The sequence below is a fragment of the Arvicanthis niloticus genome, chromosome 5 (genome assembly GCF_011762505.2).
Source record: "Arvicanthis niloticus isolate mArvNil1 chromosome 5, mArvNil1.pat.X, whole genome shotgun sequence".
Classification (NCBI taxonomy): domain Eukaryota; kingdom Metazoa; phylum Chordata; class Mammalia; order Rodentia; family Muridae; genus Arvicanthis; species Arvicanthis niloticus.
In genome coordinates this window covers 13,654,966-13,674,369 of record NC_047662.1, presented here as the reverse complement: position 1 = coordinate 13,674,369, position 19,404 = coordinate 13,654,966, and the positions used below count along the sequence as shown (strand labels likewise).

At 47.2% G+C, this 19,404-nt stretch overlaps 1 protein-coding gene across 2 annotated transcripts in view; it reads left to right on the top strand.

Moving 5' to 3' along the window:
- Fbxo42 (F-box protein 42) overlaps positions 1-18,675 on the top strand; it is a 55,645-nt gene extending 36,970 nt beyond the window's left edge. For both annotated transcript variants that reach the window (XM_034502322.2, XM_034502323.2), the window contains 6 exons: positions 7,336-7,489; positions 9,005-9,115; positions 11,821-11,917; positions 12,336-12,392; positions 13,364-13,480; positions 13,900-18,675. In XM_034502322.2, the coding sequence (XP_034358213.1) occupies positions 7,336-7,489; positions 9,005-9,115; positions 11,821-11,917; positions 12,336-12,392; positions 13,364-13,480; positions 13,900-15,015 (1,652 nt within the window). In that variant the 3' untranslated portion in view covers positions 15,016-18,675. The remainder of the gene's footprint in view (positions 1-7,335; positions 7,490-9,004; positions 9,116-11,820; positions 11,918-12,335; positions 12,393-13,363; positions 13,481-13,899) is intronic.
- The last annotated feature ends 729 nt before the right edge of the window (positions 18,676-19,404 follow it).

Sequence of the window (19,404 nt, the reverse complement as noted above, 5' to 3'; positions counted from 1 at the left end):
AGGATTACTGCAAGTAATTATCCCCCCTTTCAAGTCTTTACCATGTCCTCCTGGTTGCTCTCAGGTATCCATGGAATCTCCTAACGCCATCCTGTGGCTTAGGACACAGTGAACTTCATTTTGTATGTCATCTTATGTGCCTCTGGTGCCATCTGTGTGTTAGTTAACCTTTTATGGAGTTGTAGAAATTCATTCTCCGCATCCCGAGACACTTCTAACTTAGGCTCTCTCAATGTGCTGGTTTGAATAAGCCTGACGTGTTTGAAAACTTGGCTCGTTGTTGTGGGAAGATCACCTGCGCTTGTGAGGCAGATGAGTGTGTGATTGGTCATTTATTGACTACAGGTGTCAGCTTGACTTCTGGGTAGGAGACTGCTTCATCCTTCAGAGCTCAGAAGGTCTCCCGGACCTTGGGAAATGAGATTGAACTTCCCTTCCTAGAATCTATATTTCAGTTAGGTAGAGGCTTGGAACTTTCTCCCAGTCTCTGTCAGTACCTTTATATAGAGTATGGCTCTGCTCTCTGTGCTCTCTCTGCCAGTGCCTTGATATTGTATGTACTGAGTGTGTTGAGTGCCTTTGTATTGAGTGTGTTGAGTGTGTATTGAGTGTCTTTGTACTGAGTGTGTTGAGTGTGTATTGAGTGTCTTTGTACTGAGTGTGTTGAGTGTGTATTGAGTGTCTTTGTACTGAGTGTGTTGAGTGTGTGTTGAGTGTCTTTGTACTGAATGTGTTGAGTGTGTATTGAGTGTCTTTGTACTGAGTGTGTTGAGTGTGTGTTGAGTGTCTTTGTACTGAGTGTGTTGAGTGTGTGTTGAGTGTCTTTGTACTGAGTGTGTTGAGTGTGTGTTGAGTGTCTTTGTACTGAGTGTGTTGACTGTGTATTGAGTGTCTTTGTACTGAGTGTGTTGAGTGTGTGTTGAGTGTCTTTGTACTGAGTGTGTTGAGTGTGTATTGAGTGTCTTTGTATTGAGTGTGTTGAGTGTGTATTGAGTGCCTTTGTATCGAGTGTGACTCTACCCTATGTGCTCTTTTTTGGCACCATTGCTATTTTAATATACTTTCTGAAATCTTAAAATGCTATTTGATTGATATATGTCACTGAAATGTTGACTGTATTTATGTGAAGAATTATTGTTTTTTTTGTTTTTTAAAAAAACAAAAACAAAAAAACCACACTTTTTGTGCATCGGTGGCGCATGCCTTTAGTCCCAGCATTTGGGAGGCAGAGGCAGGAGGATCTCTTAGTTCATAGCTAACCTGATCTACAGAGTTCCACAACAGCCTGGGCTACACAGAGAGAAACCTTGTTTCAAAAAAACGAAACAAATCAAACCCCCAGACCTCACCCTTGTCAGACCTTGCAAGCATGAGTGCCCTGTAGCACATACAGAGTGCAGAGCAATCTCTGAGTTGTTTCTCCCTTCCTCCATGTAGGCTCCAGGAATTGAACCCCGGGACAGCAAGTGTCTTTACCATATAAATTATCCTGCTAGCACCTAAGCATTGCTTCTTGAAAACCTCACACTCTAACAGTTGTGTACTAGTTAAAGTACCTATGACATCATGTCACAACAGTTGGAGAATGCTTACAGACCACTCTGCCAGTGTTGACATTGGCTGTTTGGTTTTGGTTCAGGCAGGGTCTCACTTTATAGACCTGACTGGCCTGGAACTCACAGATCTGCTTGCCTGTCTCAGGAGTACTGGGATTAGGCGTGCCGTCACGCCTGGAAGGTTTTTTTTTTTTTTTTTTTTTTTTTTTTTTAGATTTATTGGCTTGGTGGGTGGTGGTACTGGAGAGATGGTATCTTAGGTAGAGTTTTATTGTTGTGAAGAGACACCATGACCAAGGCAACTCTTATAAAGGTAGTTAATTGTTGGAGGGAGTGGAGGTGGGCTTTAAGGTCCTATGGTCAAGCTTCACCTAGTAAAGAGAGACCCTCCTCCTGACTGCCTGTGGAAGGTAGTGTCCTTCTGGCTGCCTTAGGATCAAGATGTAGAACTCTCATCTCCCTCTCCAGCACCGTCCTTGCCTGCGTGCTGCCATTCTTCCTGCCATGATGATAATGGACTGAACCTCTGAAACTGTAAGACAACCCCAATTAAATGTGTGTCTGCCTGTCCATTCCTCCTGCTTCCGTCCCGTATTTGCAGGTGAGCTTGCTCTGTCCTGTTGGGAGGCAAGGACACAGTAGGAGGAGCTCATGTTCAGGCACCTTTTATGGGGTAGGTCTGGCCTTGGTCAGCTCCTGCCTTCCTTTCTCTAGTTGACAGGCAGTTGAGCCTAAGGCATAGAGCATATGCTCCATGTGTCCTACCCCCTCTGGCTGCCTCAGAACAGAAGCAGAGGAAATGGGCTGATTCAAGGGCCTTTCCACTTCTCATTGCTGGCTCTGGTTTCCCCTTACTGTGTTAACAGACACAGTTTATTCATTACTCTTTTTTGGACGGCAGCTTTGCCTTGTTCCTCTGGCCTGATTAGTCCTGGGACAGTGTGTGCCTATGGTCTTGGTGTCTATGGGGAAGAGCAGAGGGAAGAAAGGAATTCTTGAGATTCTGAGGTCTTTCTAGAACACATGCTTTTTGGAGGTGGATAGTATTCTATGCTGATGGAGAGAAGAGCAGGAACTACCCCGTACAGATCTGTGTAACCTTTGGTCCTCTAGGGACAGTCAATAAACTAAGGTATTTCAGAGTTAGTGGGGCTTTCCTGTTTCTCTGTGACTATCAACATTGTCTTCACTATGAATGGAGCTGCTGGAAAGGCGCCTCTAACTAGGGCTACAATTAACAAGTTATCAGATGCAAGCTCTCTTGCCCCAGAAAGAGCCTGCCGTGGAGACAAGGAGTCCTCACTGTTTGTCATGTTATTAATTTTTAGCTGTAAACGTTGCCCTGTTCATGCAGTGATCTTTCATGTGGCTTTATTGGCACCGGGAACAACGCCCAGGGAGCTCTTTATGCTCATGGCCCTGGCCTGCTTCTCACGCAGGTACTGAGGTGTATGCCATCGGGACATTCCGTAAACTGCTCGGGATGTTTAAGGATGGGTGTGGGTGTAAGTGAAAATGTGTGTCTGTAGTTGGCCGTGGAGCACATGGCTGTGTTCCATCACAGCGGAGCCTGAGACTAGAAGGTTGAAGCAAAGTCAAGGTCTCCCTGGTCCACAAAACACAGGGATATCCCATCTCAAAACAAACAAAGCCACCTAGTGAAACTTTGTCTAAGACTCTACATATATACATACATATATACCCTCAAGCTCTAATGTCAGTGAGTTCTTATATCAGTTAATGACATGTCTGATCTTGTTGAAAGTGAGGAATATAATAGAAAGATGGGGGAAATTGGAGAGACAGGTTTATAGTAAGAAAGCCAGGCATGGTCATACACACATACACACACACACACACACACACACACACACACACCTTTAATCAGCACTTGGGAGGCAGAGGCAGATAGATCTCTGATTTCTATGCTAGCCTGGTCTACAGAGCAAATCTCAGGGCAGCCAGGGCTACATAAAAAGACCCTGTTTTAAAAATATAAAAGTGTTTGGATTTATCATGTTGTGATGGCAACCACTGCTTCCAGGCTGTGTCATGATTACAGAGAGACAGCTCTGTGTCCCACCATAGGAGGAATCTCTTATCAGGAGACGTCTGTGTGATAGGTTTCGGTTCTGTAAATGTTTTCATAAGAGATAGTCCCTGTGTCCCAGGATAATTTGTTATTGGAGAAGCTGAGCAACTCATTTCTGTCCAGTGTGGTAAATAAACCCATTAGGGTCAAATGGGTGACAGATGACAACTCTCCCTCCAAGGCTTTTAGCCCAGACAGATAGAAGTGTGTTGTGTTGTCCTGTGGACCTCAGAGCCCCTGAAGCTGGAATTACTGGCAGGGTGAGTGCTGGGAACTGAAGTCAGGTTTCCTGGGAGAGCAGTGAGCACTCTTAACCAACACACCATCTCTGTCCTCAAGAAAAGTGTTTACTCCTGGTTTCAGGGCAGTTTAGCCCATGCCCTCTTTAAAACACACGTTACTTTCTTCTAGCTATTTCTTGTTCTTTTCTTTTAACTTTTTATTGATTGTGAATGTCACATCATCCACCCTAATCCTAGTCACCTCCTCATCCCTCCATGTTCACCGTCCATCTTGGCGACCTCCCCCACCCCGGAGAAAGCAAACAAGTAACAAATCTAGCCTGGAAGCTGTGGTACGTCACAGTGTATCACATGATACACTGTAACTTTAATCTTTTCAAACCCTGTTTTTAATGATGGTTCTTAAACACTTTACCTTCCCTTTTATCCCACCACCCACCAGAGGTAGTGGGAAAGAAAGAATACGAGGGGGAAGTGGACCTGTTTAGAACGGTTCTTTGGAGCAACTCCTGTCTGTATTGTCTGGAGATCAGCAGTTCAGTTCACAGGTCAGCAGCGGCAGCTCCATCCACTCACACACACTTCACGGATACACCAGCAGTCTAGTTCAGTAGAGTCAGGATAGCAAACATGAATCAGCAGTGGTGGCACTACCTAGCAGAGACAGCCAGCCCCCAGCCTCAGTGAGCAGGAGGGAACCAGGGGGACACCAAGTGAAGTTCTCAGCTGTGCCTCTTTCAGGGAGGTGAAGATCAGAGAAGACTTGAGACCTAAGCACTGCACAGTTCAGCCTCTGTCACTCTGTGGAGTTCTTTTGAATCCTCCAAGGGTCTTGTCTCAGCATGTATCTTATCTCAGCACATACATCTGTCTCAGCTGACATCACTCTGCCAGTCAGCCCAAGTCTGCAGAAGGGGCAACAAACTGCAACACACCACCAGCAGGGTTTTTGTTGTTGTTTTGGTTTTTTGGTTTTTTGAGACAGGGTTTCTCTGTGTAGCCCTGGCTGTCCTGGAACTCACTCTGTAGACCAGGCCTGCCTCTGCCTCTCAAGTGCTGGGATTAAAGGCGTGCGCCACCACTACCCAGCCACCAGCAGTTTTTAGGCCAGTTTCTCTATGGAGTTCCGACAAATGAAGCTCAACTATACAATGTAAGGTGGCCCAATACATGTGTGTCATTAGCAAAGAATCCTTCATCACGTGTCCTTTCACATGCTTGCTTTAACAGAACATCTTCTCTCCTGTGTCTGCTTCAGTGAAATGTTCCTTCGTGAATCTGCCTTAGCCTTTCCCCTGTGTACACTTCAGGAAAACACTCCTTCACGTGTTTACCCCAGCAAAACACTATCAACCGACTTTCCAAAGAACTCTTAAGTTTCTATTTCAATACCCTTTGCCCAAACAGTTTTTCTTGCAAATGATGGTTGCACTGAGTCTTTGGTCGGGTTTGAGGCATCTGACCTCTGCTACCCGATCAGTAATGAACTCTTCTCTGCTACCCTGTTGTTGCCCCTTCGGGTGCTCCAGCAGCTCACCCAGCACTGCCCAGGTGAGAGGTGGGCCAGCCCACCCCTGCCTCTGCCCAAGTGAGGTGTGGGGACCGCTCTTGAGAGTTGCAGCTAGCAACTCTCCTGCTTAGCTCTTTCTTGCTTTCTTGAGACAGGGCTTCTTTGTGTAGCTTGGCTGTCCTGGAGCTAGACCTGTAGGCCAGGCTGGCCTTGAACTCAGAGATCTTGTTCCTCTGCTTCCCCAGTGCTGGGATTAAAGACAGACACCATCACCGCCTGGGTTTTTTTGTTTTCCCTTAAAGTTAGGATCTCACTCCGTAGCCTGGCTTGTTAGGTATTTTATTTTGGGGGTTTTGTTTGTTTGTTTGTTTATCTCTTCCACTCTACCTGTAATTTACAAGTGAGGTGAAAGGGTATGAAACTTTGTTTTGTATTTTTCACAAAATGTGTCATTTTGGAATACAGTAACTCTGAGCTAAATCATTAAAATACAGTGAATTGTTAGATTTGTCTAGTTTAGCTAAGAGGCTTCAAATTATTCAACAAGAAACTATTCTGGACTGAAGAAAAACAGATTATGGGGCTTGAGATGTGTCTTAGTTGGTGCACCTATGCGGTACCAAGGAAACCCTGGGTACCGTCTTCAGCAGCCCGTAAGCTGGACATGCTCAGTACCTGTAAGGCAGAAGATGGAGACAGCAGGCCAGAAGTTTAGTGTCATACTTAGCTACATAGCAAGTGTGGGAACATCCTGGGCTACATGAGATCCTTTCTTAATAGTTTAAAAGAAAAAGGAAAAAAGAAAACAATTGCTGAATGATGTTTGCTCACGCCTTTAATCCCAGCGCTTGGGAGGCAGAGGTAGGTGGATTTCTGAGTTCGAGGCCAGCCTGGTCTACAGCACCAGTTTCAGGACAGCCAGGGCTATACAAAGAAACCCCGTCTCAAAAAAAAAAAAAAAAAAAAGAAAAAGAAAAAAAGAAAAAAAGAAAGTAAATTTTAAAATTTATTTTATGTGCTTGAGTATTCTGCCTGCATGTGTGTCTGTGTTCCACATGTGGGTCTGATGCCCATGGAGTCCAGAAGAGGGCATCAGATCTCCTGAATCTGGAGTTACATGTAACCTGCCCTGTGGTTTCTGGGAATTGAATCCTGGTCCTCTGAAAGAACAAACCAGTGCTCTTAACTGCCTGGTAGTTTGTTTTGTTTTTTAATATTCCAGTATTTTCTGACTTGTAGATATTGGCAAGTTACTTTGACCATAATAACTATGAGATGCCCAGTAGGAGTTGGGGGAGATAACAGGGGTCATTTCAAAACAGAAATCTCTGGGAAGTTACATTCCTATCTGAGAGATGTGTCATCTCAGCATGCGCCACTTCTTTTTCTTTTAGATAGGGCATCATGGAGTCCATGCTGCTCTCAGACTCTGGGTGTAGCGGAGGCTGCCCTCTGACTAAGTTATGACAGGGTTAGAGGCCACTGAACCTGTCATAAGTTGCTCTAGCTCCCAGACACCACAGCACAGCAGCACAGAATGGTTTGTAGTGTCCATCATCCTTTCTGTGACTGAGACTTTTTCGAGGTGAGCTTCCTCCATTCTCTAACATTCTCACTAGCCTATAAAATTTCACATTTCCTAGGATGACCCCACTGACTGTGGCCATTGTGGCACCACTGTAAAGTTAAGCCAAGGTAAGTTGGGACCTTTTGAGATGGGTGCCCATTCCACACTGAGTACCTTTCTCTGTGTTGGGTATGAAGATGTATAAATCAGTCATGGGTCTCTTAGACCTGAAAACCCAGCTTCCTTCTGCTGTGTGACAGACATTGCCTCCCTGTGACAGACATTGCCTCCCTTCTTGTCCTTCAAAGGAAAGGTGGTCTGTGGGTATGCTCCCAAACCCTAATCATGGTACTGTTACCTTTTCCTAGGGTCCTATCCTTCCCCCAAAGCTGGGGCCACTCTGGTCGTGTACAAGGACTTGCTAGTGCTATTTGGTGGCTGGACAAGGCCAAGTCCCTATCCCTTACACCAACCAGAGAGATTCTTTGATGAAATTCACACGTATTCACCATCAAAAAACTGGTAAGCCCCAAAGAGAACACAGTCTGTATCTGGAGGAAATGGGCTTCATGTGTTATATTTTAGTTATTGGGGTGTATGTAGGTTTATGCTACTTGTATGGAGGGCAGAGAACATCTGAAGCTACTTCTCTCTGAACCATGTGACTCCTAGAGATTAAGTTCAATTTGTCAGGCTCAGTGGCAGGTACCTTAGCCCACCAGGCTATCCTGTTCCCCCAAATAGGCTTTAAATCAATGGATTCTTTATTTCTGTGTGTCAAGAACTTTTCCGAGAGGCTGGAGAGATGGCTCTGTGGTTTAGAGTGCTTCCTGATCTTACTTCCCAGTACTCAGCTTCAAAGGATCCAACACACACACACACACACACACACACACACACACACACACACTATAAACTCACACAGACATACATAAATATAAAAACAAATATTTTTTAAAATTACTAACAATCTTGAAAATAATTATTTTAAGAAAACAACAGAATTCCTTGGAGAGTTTTTTCCAGGCAGAGGGAGCACAGGAAGAGCTTGGTTATCAATCGAGGTGGTTTGCAGTGTACCCTTAGGACATTAAGAACCTCCCCTCAAAGAGAAGGAGAGCTCCAGTTCTCTTCCATTGGAGAGGAGCTTCAGCTTCTGCAGCTGTCCGCCAGGAGCACGGGAGCACTGTGCACACAAGGACCCCTCTGTGCCGCCACAGTTTCAGGCTGCTTCTCAGACACATCTGTCTTTTGTTGTTTAGTTTCTTTTCTTTCTTTCTTTCTTTCTTTCTTTCTTTCTTTCTTTCTTTCTTCCTTCCTTCCTTCCTTCCTTCCTTCCTTCCCTCCCTCCCTCCCTCCCTCCCTCCTTTCTTTCTTTCTTTCTTTCTTTCTTCTTTTTTTTTTTTTGAAAGAGGGTCTCTCCATTTCCTTGACTGTCCTAGAACTCGCTGTGCAGACCAAGCTGCCCTCAGAGTCAGAGATCCTCATTCCTTCGCCTCCTGAGTTTGTTTTGGTTTGCATTGATGTTTTCGCCTGCATGTATCTGTGGGAAGGTATCCGTTCCCCTGGGACTGCAGTTACAGACAGTTGCGAGTCACCATTTGGGTGCTGGGAAATGAACCCAGGTCTTCTCTGGAAGAGCAGCCAGCCGGTGCTCTTGACTGCTGAGCCATCTTCCCAGCCCCTAGACATGTCTGTCTTAATGACAGTAACCATCAGTCAGATAAAATGACAGGTAGAACTTCCTCAGCACCCCAGGCCGAGGGAGCCACGAAGCCAAATCTTGTCCTATAGTGGTCTTCAGTTCTTCCCTGGCTGTTTGCAGCCACATGAGATCTTGACATGGATGAACTTGAAGAAAGAAGCTCATGGGAAGCTGTGACTTCCCCGTGCTCTGCACCCATTCTTGTCCTATCCGTGCCCCTAGGAAGGGGGCAGGCTGTGGCTCTTAGTGGACCACTCACTCCTTTGTGCCTTACGCTTTCAAGATGGAGCAGGTGGTTCTGACTTGTGCTTCCTTCTCCTGCTCTCCATTAGGTGGAACTGCATTGTCACCACGCACGGGCCTCCTCCCATGGCTGGCCATTCCTCCTGTGTGATAGGTGATAAAATGATTGTCTTCGGTGGCTCCTTAGGATCCCGGCAGATGTGAGTATTTCTAACTGCTTCATGCTAACTAAAAGGTAGAAACTTGCTGGGCAGTGGTGGCGCATGCCTTAAGCCCCAGCACTTGGGAGGCAGAGGCAGGTGCATTTCTGAGTTCGAGGCCAGCCTCGTCTACAGAGTGAGTTCCACGACAGCCAGAGCTACACAGAGAAACCCTGTCTCAGGGAAAAAAAAAAAAAAAAAAAGGAGAAGAAGAAGGTAGAAACTCCTGTTAATAACAGGGCCAGAAAGGTGACCTAGGCATAGCCATGTCTCTGAACATAGTTCTCCTGAGTCCAGTTACTTACCTCACCCCAGCATTTAGTTCTTTGGTCCCTCAGTCCCAGATCAATAGGCTGAAATATTTTCTCCATAAACTCAACGGTAAGACTTTCTTTCTTTTTAAATTTTTATTTATTTACTGTTTGAGTGCTCTGCTGCATGTACATCTGCAGGCCAGAAGAGGGCATCAGATCCCATTACAGATGGTTGTGAGCCACCATGTGGGTGCTGGCAATTGAACTCAGGACCTCTGGAAGAGCAGTCAGTGCTCTTAACCACTGAGCCATCTCTCCAGCCCCAAGAATTTCTTTCTGTTTAATACAATGGGATCAAGTTCTTGTGAAGGCTCCTTCTTGTGCCTATAGATGGCCATCTTTCAAGAAGCAGGATGGTTTATTGCCCAACTTAGACCCTTCAGGAGAAGGGGAAAGGTGTATTTACAGGATGGATAGAAATTGTGGACTCTCCAAATGGGCTAGGAGATTGGGAAAGAGAATTAGGGGAAACTATCAGGGAGACTGATTCCCGGCCCCCACCTTCTGTATCACTGCCCATCCTGTGTTAGTCAGGACAGCAAGTCTGTCTGTGTCACTGGCATGGGTGGGAGCCATAGGAGTTTCCTGTGTGCCCTGAGTAAAATGGGGGGGGGGGGTCATTGTAGCTGGGCATGGTGCCATACCCTCTAATCCCAGCACACAGGAGGCAGAAGCAAGAGTTCCAGGACAGCCAGGGGCTATATAAAGAAACCCTGTTTCAAGGGTGGGGGGAGAGGGAGAGGGAGAGGGGAAGGGGGAGAGGGAGAGGGAGGGAGGAAGGGAGGGAGAGACTGAGTTATTGTAGACCCAAGCTTGCCCTATGACGGGACCCAGTAGCTTCATGTTTTAAAATAGTTATGGAGGAGTTCAGGGTCATCCTCAGCCATGTAGCAAGTTTGAGGCCAGCCTGGGGTATATGAAAATCTGTTTTTTTAAAAAAAGGAAAACAATGAAACAATAAAATTAAAAGGAAAACAATACGAAAACAGAAATGTAGATTAAATATATAATATTTATGGAGAAAAACAAAAAGAACTGCCCTGCAGGGTTTAAATTTGGAAGTACTTTATATCATTGTTTGTAAATAGAAGACCTTAAAGAGATAACCAGAAACTGAGACTGCCAGCCAGGAAACAGGCATTGTTTGCTTGCTTTTCTTCCTTTCTTTTTTTATCTTTCCTTTCCTCTTTTTTGTTTTCGTTTCTCCTTTCTTTCTCTCTTTCTTTCTCTCTTTCTTTCTTTCTTTCTTTCTTCTTTTCTTTCTTTTTTATAGCTCTGTCTGGCCTTGAATTCATATAATCCTTGGCCTCATGAGTTCTGGGATTGAAGTTGAGGGACAGCCTTGCCAAGGTCACCCTGCTCCTTTTCTTTTGGGGGAGTTGGTGTCTCTGACTAGACTGGAATTTATGTAGACCAGGCTAGCGTCTAACTCACTGCAATCCTCCTGCCTCTACCTGGGACTAAATGTGCATACCACCACATCCATCACTGCTCCCTTCTGGAGAGTTGAATTAGCAGTTGGTTCCTGATAAAAGCACAGCTTTATTGGCCACTGTGACGTTCTGTGTCGTCATCACAGGGCTTTTAATGCCTGCACATGATGGATGCCTTCAGAACCATTTTTCCCCTCTCCTTCTTGTGGTTTTTGATTTTGGAAGGCGATCACTTGACTAGCAGCTGCCTCCTACTGCCACTGACCAATTTGTTCTTTGAGTCCAGGGTGTGACTGCACACTCGACTCCACCAAGACCTTATGGCCACAGAGAAGTAAGAGGTTGAAAGATGTCAGACAGGTGCAGTGCTGCCTGTACTGAGACACCTTTGTCATAGGACTGCTTGCTCTAGTGCCCTTTCCCCTCTCGCCTGCTTGCTCTGCTGTCCTCTCTTCTCCCACTCTGGTTTTTTTTTTTTTTTTTTTTGGGGGGGGGGTCTATTTTTTGTTTTTCTGTTTTTTTCTTTTGGTTTGATTTGGCTTTTCAGAGACAGGATTTCTCTGTGTAGCATTGACTGTCCTGGGACATTCTATACACCAAGCTGGCCTTTAACTTAGAGATCCTTCTGCCTCTGAGTACTGGGATCAAAGGTGTGTGCTAACATGCCTGCTTTCTGTCAGTTCTGTAGAGCAGTAGTGTTTCTGTTTCATAGGAGAGGATACCAAAGGTAGAGAAAATAAAGTTTCTTGTTTAGGCTGCCAAGGTAGGGTTCAGCTGCAGTCTTTTTTCTTCTGAAGCCCCTGGACTCTGAAGAGACCCTCTCTGATGCCTCCTGCAGCCCAGACGGGCTGCCTGTGTGAAAGTGGTGTAAGTCTACCCCTGGGCACAGGCACCAGACTCAGCCACAACTGTGCCCCCTGGAGCTCACACCTTCCTTCTGACTGTTCTTATCTCACAGGAGCAATGAAGTCTGGGTCCTTGACCTGGAGCAGTGGGCGTGGTCCAAGCCGAACATCTCTGGCCCCAGTCCTCACCCCAGAGGTGGCCAGTCTCAGGTGCTAAAGAGTTTAACTATTGAGCAAGCACTGTAGTATCTTTATGGGAGTGAGGTGAGGTCCCTGTGCAGTGAGCCAAAGAGAATTTCTCACTGCGTGTGCGCGCGTGTGTGCGTGTGTCTGTGTGTGTTTCTCAGTTTCTATTGTATTGTATTACCTATATATACCTATAGTGGTCTCTGGGGGTTTTATTAAGAGAGTTCTGCATTTCTGTGGTTAATACTCTTGTGTTAGTATTTTTTTCAAGTAAGAATGTATCTGTTCAGGGGTCTTCAGTTCAAAGGGATAGGATTGACGTGGGTTGAGTGGAGCGGGCAGCTGGGATACTTGGGAGCTGACATGGCGATTGTGTTGGAAGCATGGGAAGTCAGGTGCCTGTGTCTTTGTAGATTTATTTTAAATTTCTTCATCTCCCCAGATTGTTATAGATGATGCAACTATCCTGATCCTTGGTGGCTGTGGCGGTCCCAATGCTGTGAGTATTGCAGTGGCACTGATTCAGCTGCTGAGTGGTGCGAGTGTGCGTAGCCTGCCTGCTCACCAAGACACAGACTCCTTGTCATCGTGCTGACTTACAGACTGTCCCTTCCACTTGAAGTAGACAGCTCTTATATTTTCTGCCTTTTTTCTCCATTCTTTGGGGGCGGGGGAGATGAGAGGTGCTTTTAAATAGAAACATTGGCCTCTTGAATATTCATTTCTCAGTTCTTTCTATTCCCGCTTCCTCTTTAAGCTATAAAGTTTTCCAATATGATTTGTTTAGGGAGGGGGGCAGTGCAATAATAAACAGGTAGATGACTGAAGTCCACATGGGATTTACTTAAGAATTCCAACTGAGGAAGTTAATGACTATATTATCTCTCTCCTACACACACACACACACACACACACACACACACACACACACACCAGTTGCAGTTGGTACATGGATCACAAGAACAATTCCACGGGCCAGGACAGTCAGCAGCCATGTATGAATGATGGAGGCGGGAGTCGTAGCTGAATGAATACCTGAGGGTTAGGATGTCCACCCTGCTAAGCCCACACACTTTACACCAGGCACCATAGCCTCAAGACAGCAGTTCTGTCACATGATGGATGGATGGGTGGATGGGTGGATGGATGGATGGATGGATGGGTGGGTGGGTGGGTGGGTGGATGGATGGGTGAGTGAGTGAGTGAATGGATGGATGGATGGATGGATGGATGGATGGATGGATGGATGGGTGGGTGGGTGGGTGGATGGGTGGGTGGGTGGATGGGTGAGTGAGTGAATGGATGGATGGATGGGTGGGTGGGTGGGTGGATGAGTGGGTGGGTGGATGAGTGGGTGAGTGGATGGATGGACAGATGAATGGGTATGACACAGTTGTGAGTGAGACAACAGTTGTGTGAGTGCTGGAGCATGTGCCAACCCAACTCCTGTTCTTGGTCCTTCTCTTGCAGCTCTTCAAAGATGCCTGGCTACTGCACATGCACCCGGGTCCCTGGGCCTGGCAGCCACTCAAGGTAGAAAACGAAGACCATGGAGCCCCAGAACTCTGGTGTCATCCAGCCTGCCGGGTAAGTAGGGAATGCGCAGCCAGCAGGAAATGCCCTAAAACTAGAAAACTGAATTAATTTGTTAAACTTACATGTTTACAGAAGTAGAAGACAGTTTAGAGTCACGTGCTCTTTTAGTATTTCTCATGTGCACGAGCTGCTTAGGAGGAGAGCATCGGTGCATGTGGTTTTATTTCCAGCTGTAAGGATCCATTTGTCTACGGACTTCCCCAGGGTCTCTCAAGCAGATGCCCCGTCCCACAACCACAGCTTTACTTCAGCAGCAGTCGATCTCGCCTGCCTGCCTTCCTAGCCAACATGACTGTTACTTCATCTGCACGGATCAGGCCTACAAAACAGCTGCCCATTCCCAGGGCTGCTTTAGGAAGTCTGATGGGAACTAAGGGTGGGGCTGTGAGCACAAGTCCTTTCTCTTCCAGGTGGGACAGTGTGTGGTGGTCTTCAGCCAGGCGCCCAGCGGGAGAGCACCCCTCAGCCCCAGTTTGAACTCTCGCCCGTCACCTATCAGTGCCACTCCTCCAGCCCTGGTTCCTGAGACCCGAGAGTACCGTTCCCAGTCCCCCGTGAGGAGTGTGGATGAAGCTCCCTGTGTTAATGGCCGCTGGGGAACCCTGAGGCCCAGGGCTCAAAGGCAGACTCCCTCGGGTTCCCGGGAAGGGAGCCTCTCCCCAGCCAGAGGAGATGGCTCTCCCATCCTCAATGGTGGAAATTTGTCTCCAGGGACAGCAGCTGTTGGGGGTGCTTCCTTAGACAGCCCTGTACAGGTGGTATCTCCAAGCACCCCGTCTGCCTCTGATGGGTACGACCTAAAAGTAGGACTGGCTCTAGCTCCCCGACGAGGGTCTTTACCAGATCAAAGGGACCTGAGGTTAAGTTCCATTGATCTGAATTGGGACCTGAAGTCTGCTTCCAGTAGCAGTCATGTGGATAGTACAGATAACAGGACAATTGCAGGGAGTGTGAGACACCCTCCAGAACAGACCAATGGTGCTCACACCCCACCACATGTGGCCAGTGCCCTTGCCGGGGCTGTATCTCCAGGTGCCCTGCGTCGGAGTTTGGAAGCCATCAAAGCGATGTCGTCCAAAGGCCCCTCAGCCTCGGCAGCACTGAGTCCTCCTCTTGGGTCTGCCCCAAGTTCTCCTGGGAGTCAGAGCCTAAGCAGTGGAGAAACAGTGCCCATCCCCCGTCCAGGACCAGCTCAAGGAGATGGTCATTCCTTACCCCCCATTGCTCGCCGCCTGGGCCACCACCCTCCACAGTCCCTCAATGTTGGCAAACCCTTGTACCAGAGTATGAACTGCAAACCCATGCAGATGTATGTGCTGGACATTAAAGACACCAAGGAGAAGGGCCGGGTCAAGTGGAAAGTCTTTACCAGCAGTTCTGTGGTCGGACCTCCTGAAACCAGCCTGCACACAGTGGTACAGGGCCGGGGAGAGCTCATCATATTTGGAGGGCTCATGGACAAGAAGCAGAATGTGAAGTACTATCCAAAAACAAACGCCTTGTACTTTGTGCGAGCAAAGAGATAATGTGTTCCACACCCTTCCCTTTCTGTGTCTTTTCATTTGGAATTTTGCAGTGTGCAAACATTTGGACTAAGACTTGGGAAAACAACATGACTCCCACAAACCAAAACTCCAATTCCATGCCTAACTTGCTCCAGGCTGGGATTAAATCCCCACTAAGGAAAAGATATATATATACAGATATATTATATAGCCAATTCTGTTTACAAATAAAGGCGAGATCTTCGTCCTGGTTCAGATCAGCTGCTGTTACAGTCTTAGTGGAGGCCGTGCTGGCCTTTTCTACTCTGCTGATAACTAGACCAGGAAGCAAGGGGACAGAGCAGTGACTGCTCACAAGAAGCTGAAGAGGCCCCTGGGATCTTTCTGTGGCCTTCTCAGAGTCAGAAACAATGGCCTAGACAGGAAACTAAGGAAGAGGCTTTGGATACCGTGCTGCAGGATCAGAGTCACTTACAGAAGATAGTTCTTCCCTGCCGCCTGTTTAAACCACAGAGGACCCATGATGTCTCTGTAGAAGCACCCTGTGCCTGGTCCCTTCTGCCCTCTGTGATCCAGAGAAGTCACCCTACAAGAAGCACTGTTGTCCACGTGCTGGAGTCATGCTGAAACAATGTTTATAGAGCCGCCATCCGTCCGTCCGTCTGTCTGCCTCCTTCCTGTCCGTTGGTCTTTTTGGGTTCTTCCTACATGTCTTAGCAAGCATTCAATGTCTGATTAGGGAATTTCTGACAATCGTGTTTGGTTGCAAGTTGCCAAAAAACACACTTGTTTTCCTTTTAGAACTGGCTCCTCAGAGGCCTCTCCTGTCAGTAGGCTGCTCCCTGTCCTCCGATGGTTTGTTTTGGGATGTTTTTTTGTTTTACTTTTTCTTCTATTTGGAGCATCTGGCCTTTTTTTTTTTGTTCGTTTGTTTAAAGCACCAGAACCCACTTCTTCCTCTCTGACAAAGCTCCAGTGTCCACAGAATTCGACATTTTAGAGCCTTTCTGACACCCTTGGGGCCAGTCGGGACCCACCGCAGTGTGCTGGTGTACACCTGTGACCCTAGCACTCAGGGCAGAGGCAGGATGATTTCAGATTTGGAGTTAACCTGGGTTATATGATGAGTCTCTGTCTCAACAAAACAAAGTAAAATTAAGATGCCATTATTATTTTTTTTTTTAAAAATCTGTGAAGTATCAAAGGACACCTTTTATTTTTTCCCAAGGCAGTGTCTCACTGTGTACCTCACAGAGATCCTCCTGCCTCTGCCTGTATTTGGGGCACAACCCTCTGTGCTGTGTGTTGACGAGTGACTGGCTTGAGTATCATTGGAGATAACCATTGACCTGGGAGCAGCTCCTTCCTTCATGTTGTCTTGTCTTGTGTCCCCCAAACAGGGCTTCCGTTTCTGCCTTCACGTTTCCTAGATAAGGTACAACCAATCAGGAGAATGGTTTGTTTATTATTATTATTATTGGTTTTTGTTTGTTTGTTTGTTTTTGTTGTTGTTCATAGAGAAAGCTATAAATTACTGGTCTCTAAGCCACAGCCTGAACATAGGAAAAATCAAAGTAAGATTATTTCAAATGACCATCCAACTATGGTTTTGGTGATTTTTTTCATCAGTGGATAAAGGATTTTTATTTTGCCTTTAAAACTGAAATTGAAACAACACCACCACCCTTTCCCCTGTCAGCGTCTCCCAGGCACAAGGCTGCTGCCTGGCTCGTGGCTAGCACTCCATCTATGGACAACTATCTCCTGCTTCATGCTCAGCCTTCTCTTAGTCCTTAGCTTTGCTCTGGTGATCCTGGTAGGAGAGCCCCCTGTTTCGGAGCCCGGGAAGAGTCTGGCTCTAGAGGGAAGATATGTGCTCTGGAGCTGCTCCCGAGGGGATGCCCCTGTGCCTGCTTCCTGTGCGCCCCTCCACTCCAGCTCCCTGCTCTGTTGCTGCTGCCAGTCCTTTGGCTGAGACTGTTTAATCCTCTGGGCTCTTGACTCAAGAGGTGAGGCCAGCAGAGAAGCAGCCTAGCGTTGCTGAACCCTCTCTGTGGTGTTTGTGTGTGGACGGCGCCTCTGGACTTGGTTTCTACTTAAACATCAAGCATTCAGACACCTGAAAGTTCAGAATCTCTACTTTATAGTCTTTCTCTTTCCCCTGTGGCCTTCCTAAGCTGGCTGTCAACTGTTGATTCTTTGACTTTTCCCAAGTAGGCAGACAACAGAAATATTAGCCTCTTAGAGAGTGATGGGTTCCTCTGCACTCTGGGGCCTGAGGCTGCTCATACTGCTGAGAGCCAGGTGTCTGCAGTCTCCAGAAAAAATGGAATGGGCCTCACCTGCACCCAGCCGTGTGGGATTTGGTGGTCCCTGAGCGCTGTAGATGCTGCCATGGGAAGTGACTCAGCAGTGGAGACAGTGGTCTCCTCACTCACGAGGCCTTGCGTGGTCACATGACTTCCAGTATCTCAGCAGGGTTCAGCATCCACACAGCACTGTCAGTTCACACTTAACCACAACCCCTTTGTTGACACAATACCAATTGTGTCTTAAAATTCACCAGGAGACATGAGACAAAATATTTTGTTTGAACCCTCAGGAGCACCTAAAGAAAATATTTATCAGTATTTAAGTATTTAAAATACATCTTGTTTCTACTTGAAGCTTTAACCCTTTCCATTCCTGCAAGTGTGCCTTTGAGAGCCCTTGGTCATATTAACTTCAGTCATGTTGTTGGCCTCATGTGAGAGTTCTGACGCTGCTCTGCTCCTGCACAGATCTTTCTGCTCACACCTGCCATACACAGTGTGCAGCAGAGAGCCCTCGTTTTCCCTCCTGTCTCTGCCTTTCTGCCTTGCTTGCTATGAGGGCACCACAACCCCACCTTTCCCCATGTTTTGGGAGCACCAGTAAGGTACAGAAACAAACTTCAGTTTTGTTGACAGTAACACTGGGCTTGGTCTCCCAGCCTTCTGATTTTAAGGTTTGAGCTCTGGCAGGAACTGAAACCATGAATTCTGGAAAAGCTTTCCTGGAACTCCCTAACTAAAGAGGAGAGAAAGCAGGATTGCAGGAGGCTCAACTTGGAAAGACAGACAGCCACTGCAGTGGAACAAGGGGATCCTCCCTTTACTGTATCTGTATAAGTTCCTTCTGCTTTGTTTTTTCCCTTCCCCTTCAGTCTGTCCATCTTTCTGTCCTTGTCCTCGTGGTGACTCCGTCTGGCATGGTGATGTCCTCTATTTGCATTATCTGTGGTCTCGCCAGCACATACGACAGCAGGGGGATCTGAAGGAGTCCAGGGTAAGAAAGCCTGGCCTGGGGACTGTGTAGGGCGCTTCTCTGCTGTCATCTGCAGGTGGCCTCTCCGTCCCCCATCCTCGGGAATGAAAGCCAACCTCTGGCTCCCCTGTGCTCGCTTTGCTCGCTCTGACCCCTCCTACCAACCAGGGCTCACGTTGGCGCACACCCACTGTGCCCTGACAAAGCTGGTGCTGAATGATGTTTCCCATACAGCTTAGGGGTGCCAGGCGGCTCACCCCGGGCATTTTAGGCCCATCACAGTGGAGGAATGAAAATGAATTCATGGATATTCAAGTCTGTCAGTTTCATTTTTGTTAATGTTTTCCCTGATGACTTTTTAGCAGTTTAACAAATAAAACAACGGATTGAACTGTCTTAACTTTTATTAGTACAGAAAAGAAAGGGGAATCCTTGGGATGGAGGGCAGTGGGAGGAAAGAGGGTGGTAGGGAAGGTGGTTTGCTGAGCGGGAATGCTGTCCCTGTCCCCACCATCCCTGAAGAACTTTGCATTGCAGATCCTCACCCTGAGGTGGAGACGCAAGGGAAGTGAAGAGAGTTGTACAGAGGGCCAGGACATAACTGACCTGAGCAGGGGTGAGGACACAGGACACAGCACACGAGGTTTAGATGCTTTTTCCCATTTGCTGCTTTACCTTGGGTGCGGGTCTGACCAGCTGTGGTGTGGTTGGGATGCACGGGAGCAGTAGAGGAAGTGGCCTGGTGTGGTGCATGGCATGGCCATGTGCAGGCCCAGCAGTACTCCCCAGCCAGGGCGGCGTCCCTCATTCCAGTATAAATTACCAGAAAGACAATGCAAATTTACCAGCCCAGCTTACCACCTTGAACCTATGCCTTTATCTTCTGGGAATCTGAAAAAGGTTCCTAAAAGCAGTGGGCTGGAGTACCCTTGGGCAAGATAGGAGCCCCCACTTCCAAACCCACCAGGCTGGCCTTGGTGTAGGGCTGCCACACATGCCTGTGGTCGCCCCTCACATCCACTTCCTCCACCCCACAGGGGAGCTTCCCTTTGCTGTTACTAGCCCATCTTCAGTATCACCAGTGGATACATGTGGGGGTGACTGCTCCGTTGCTGGGGGTGTTTT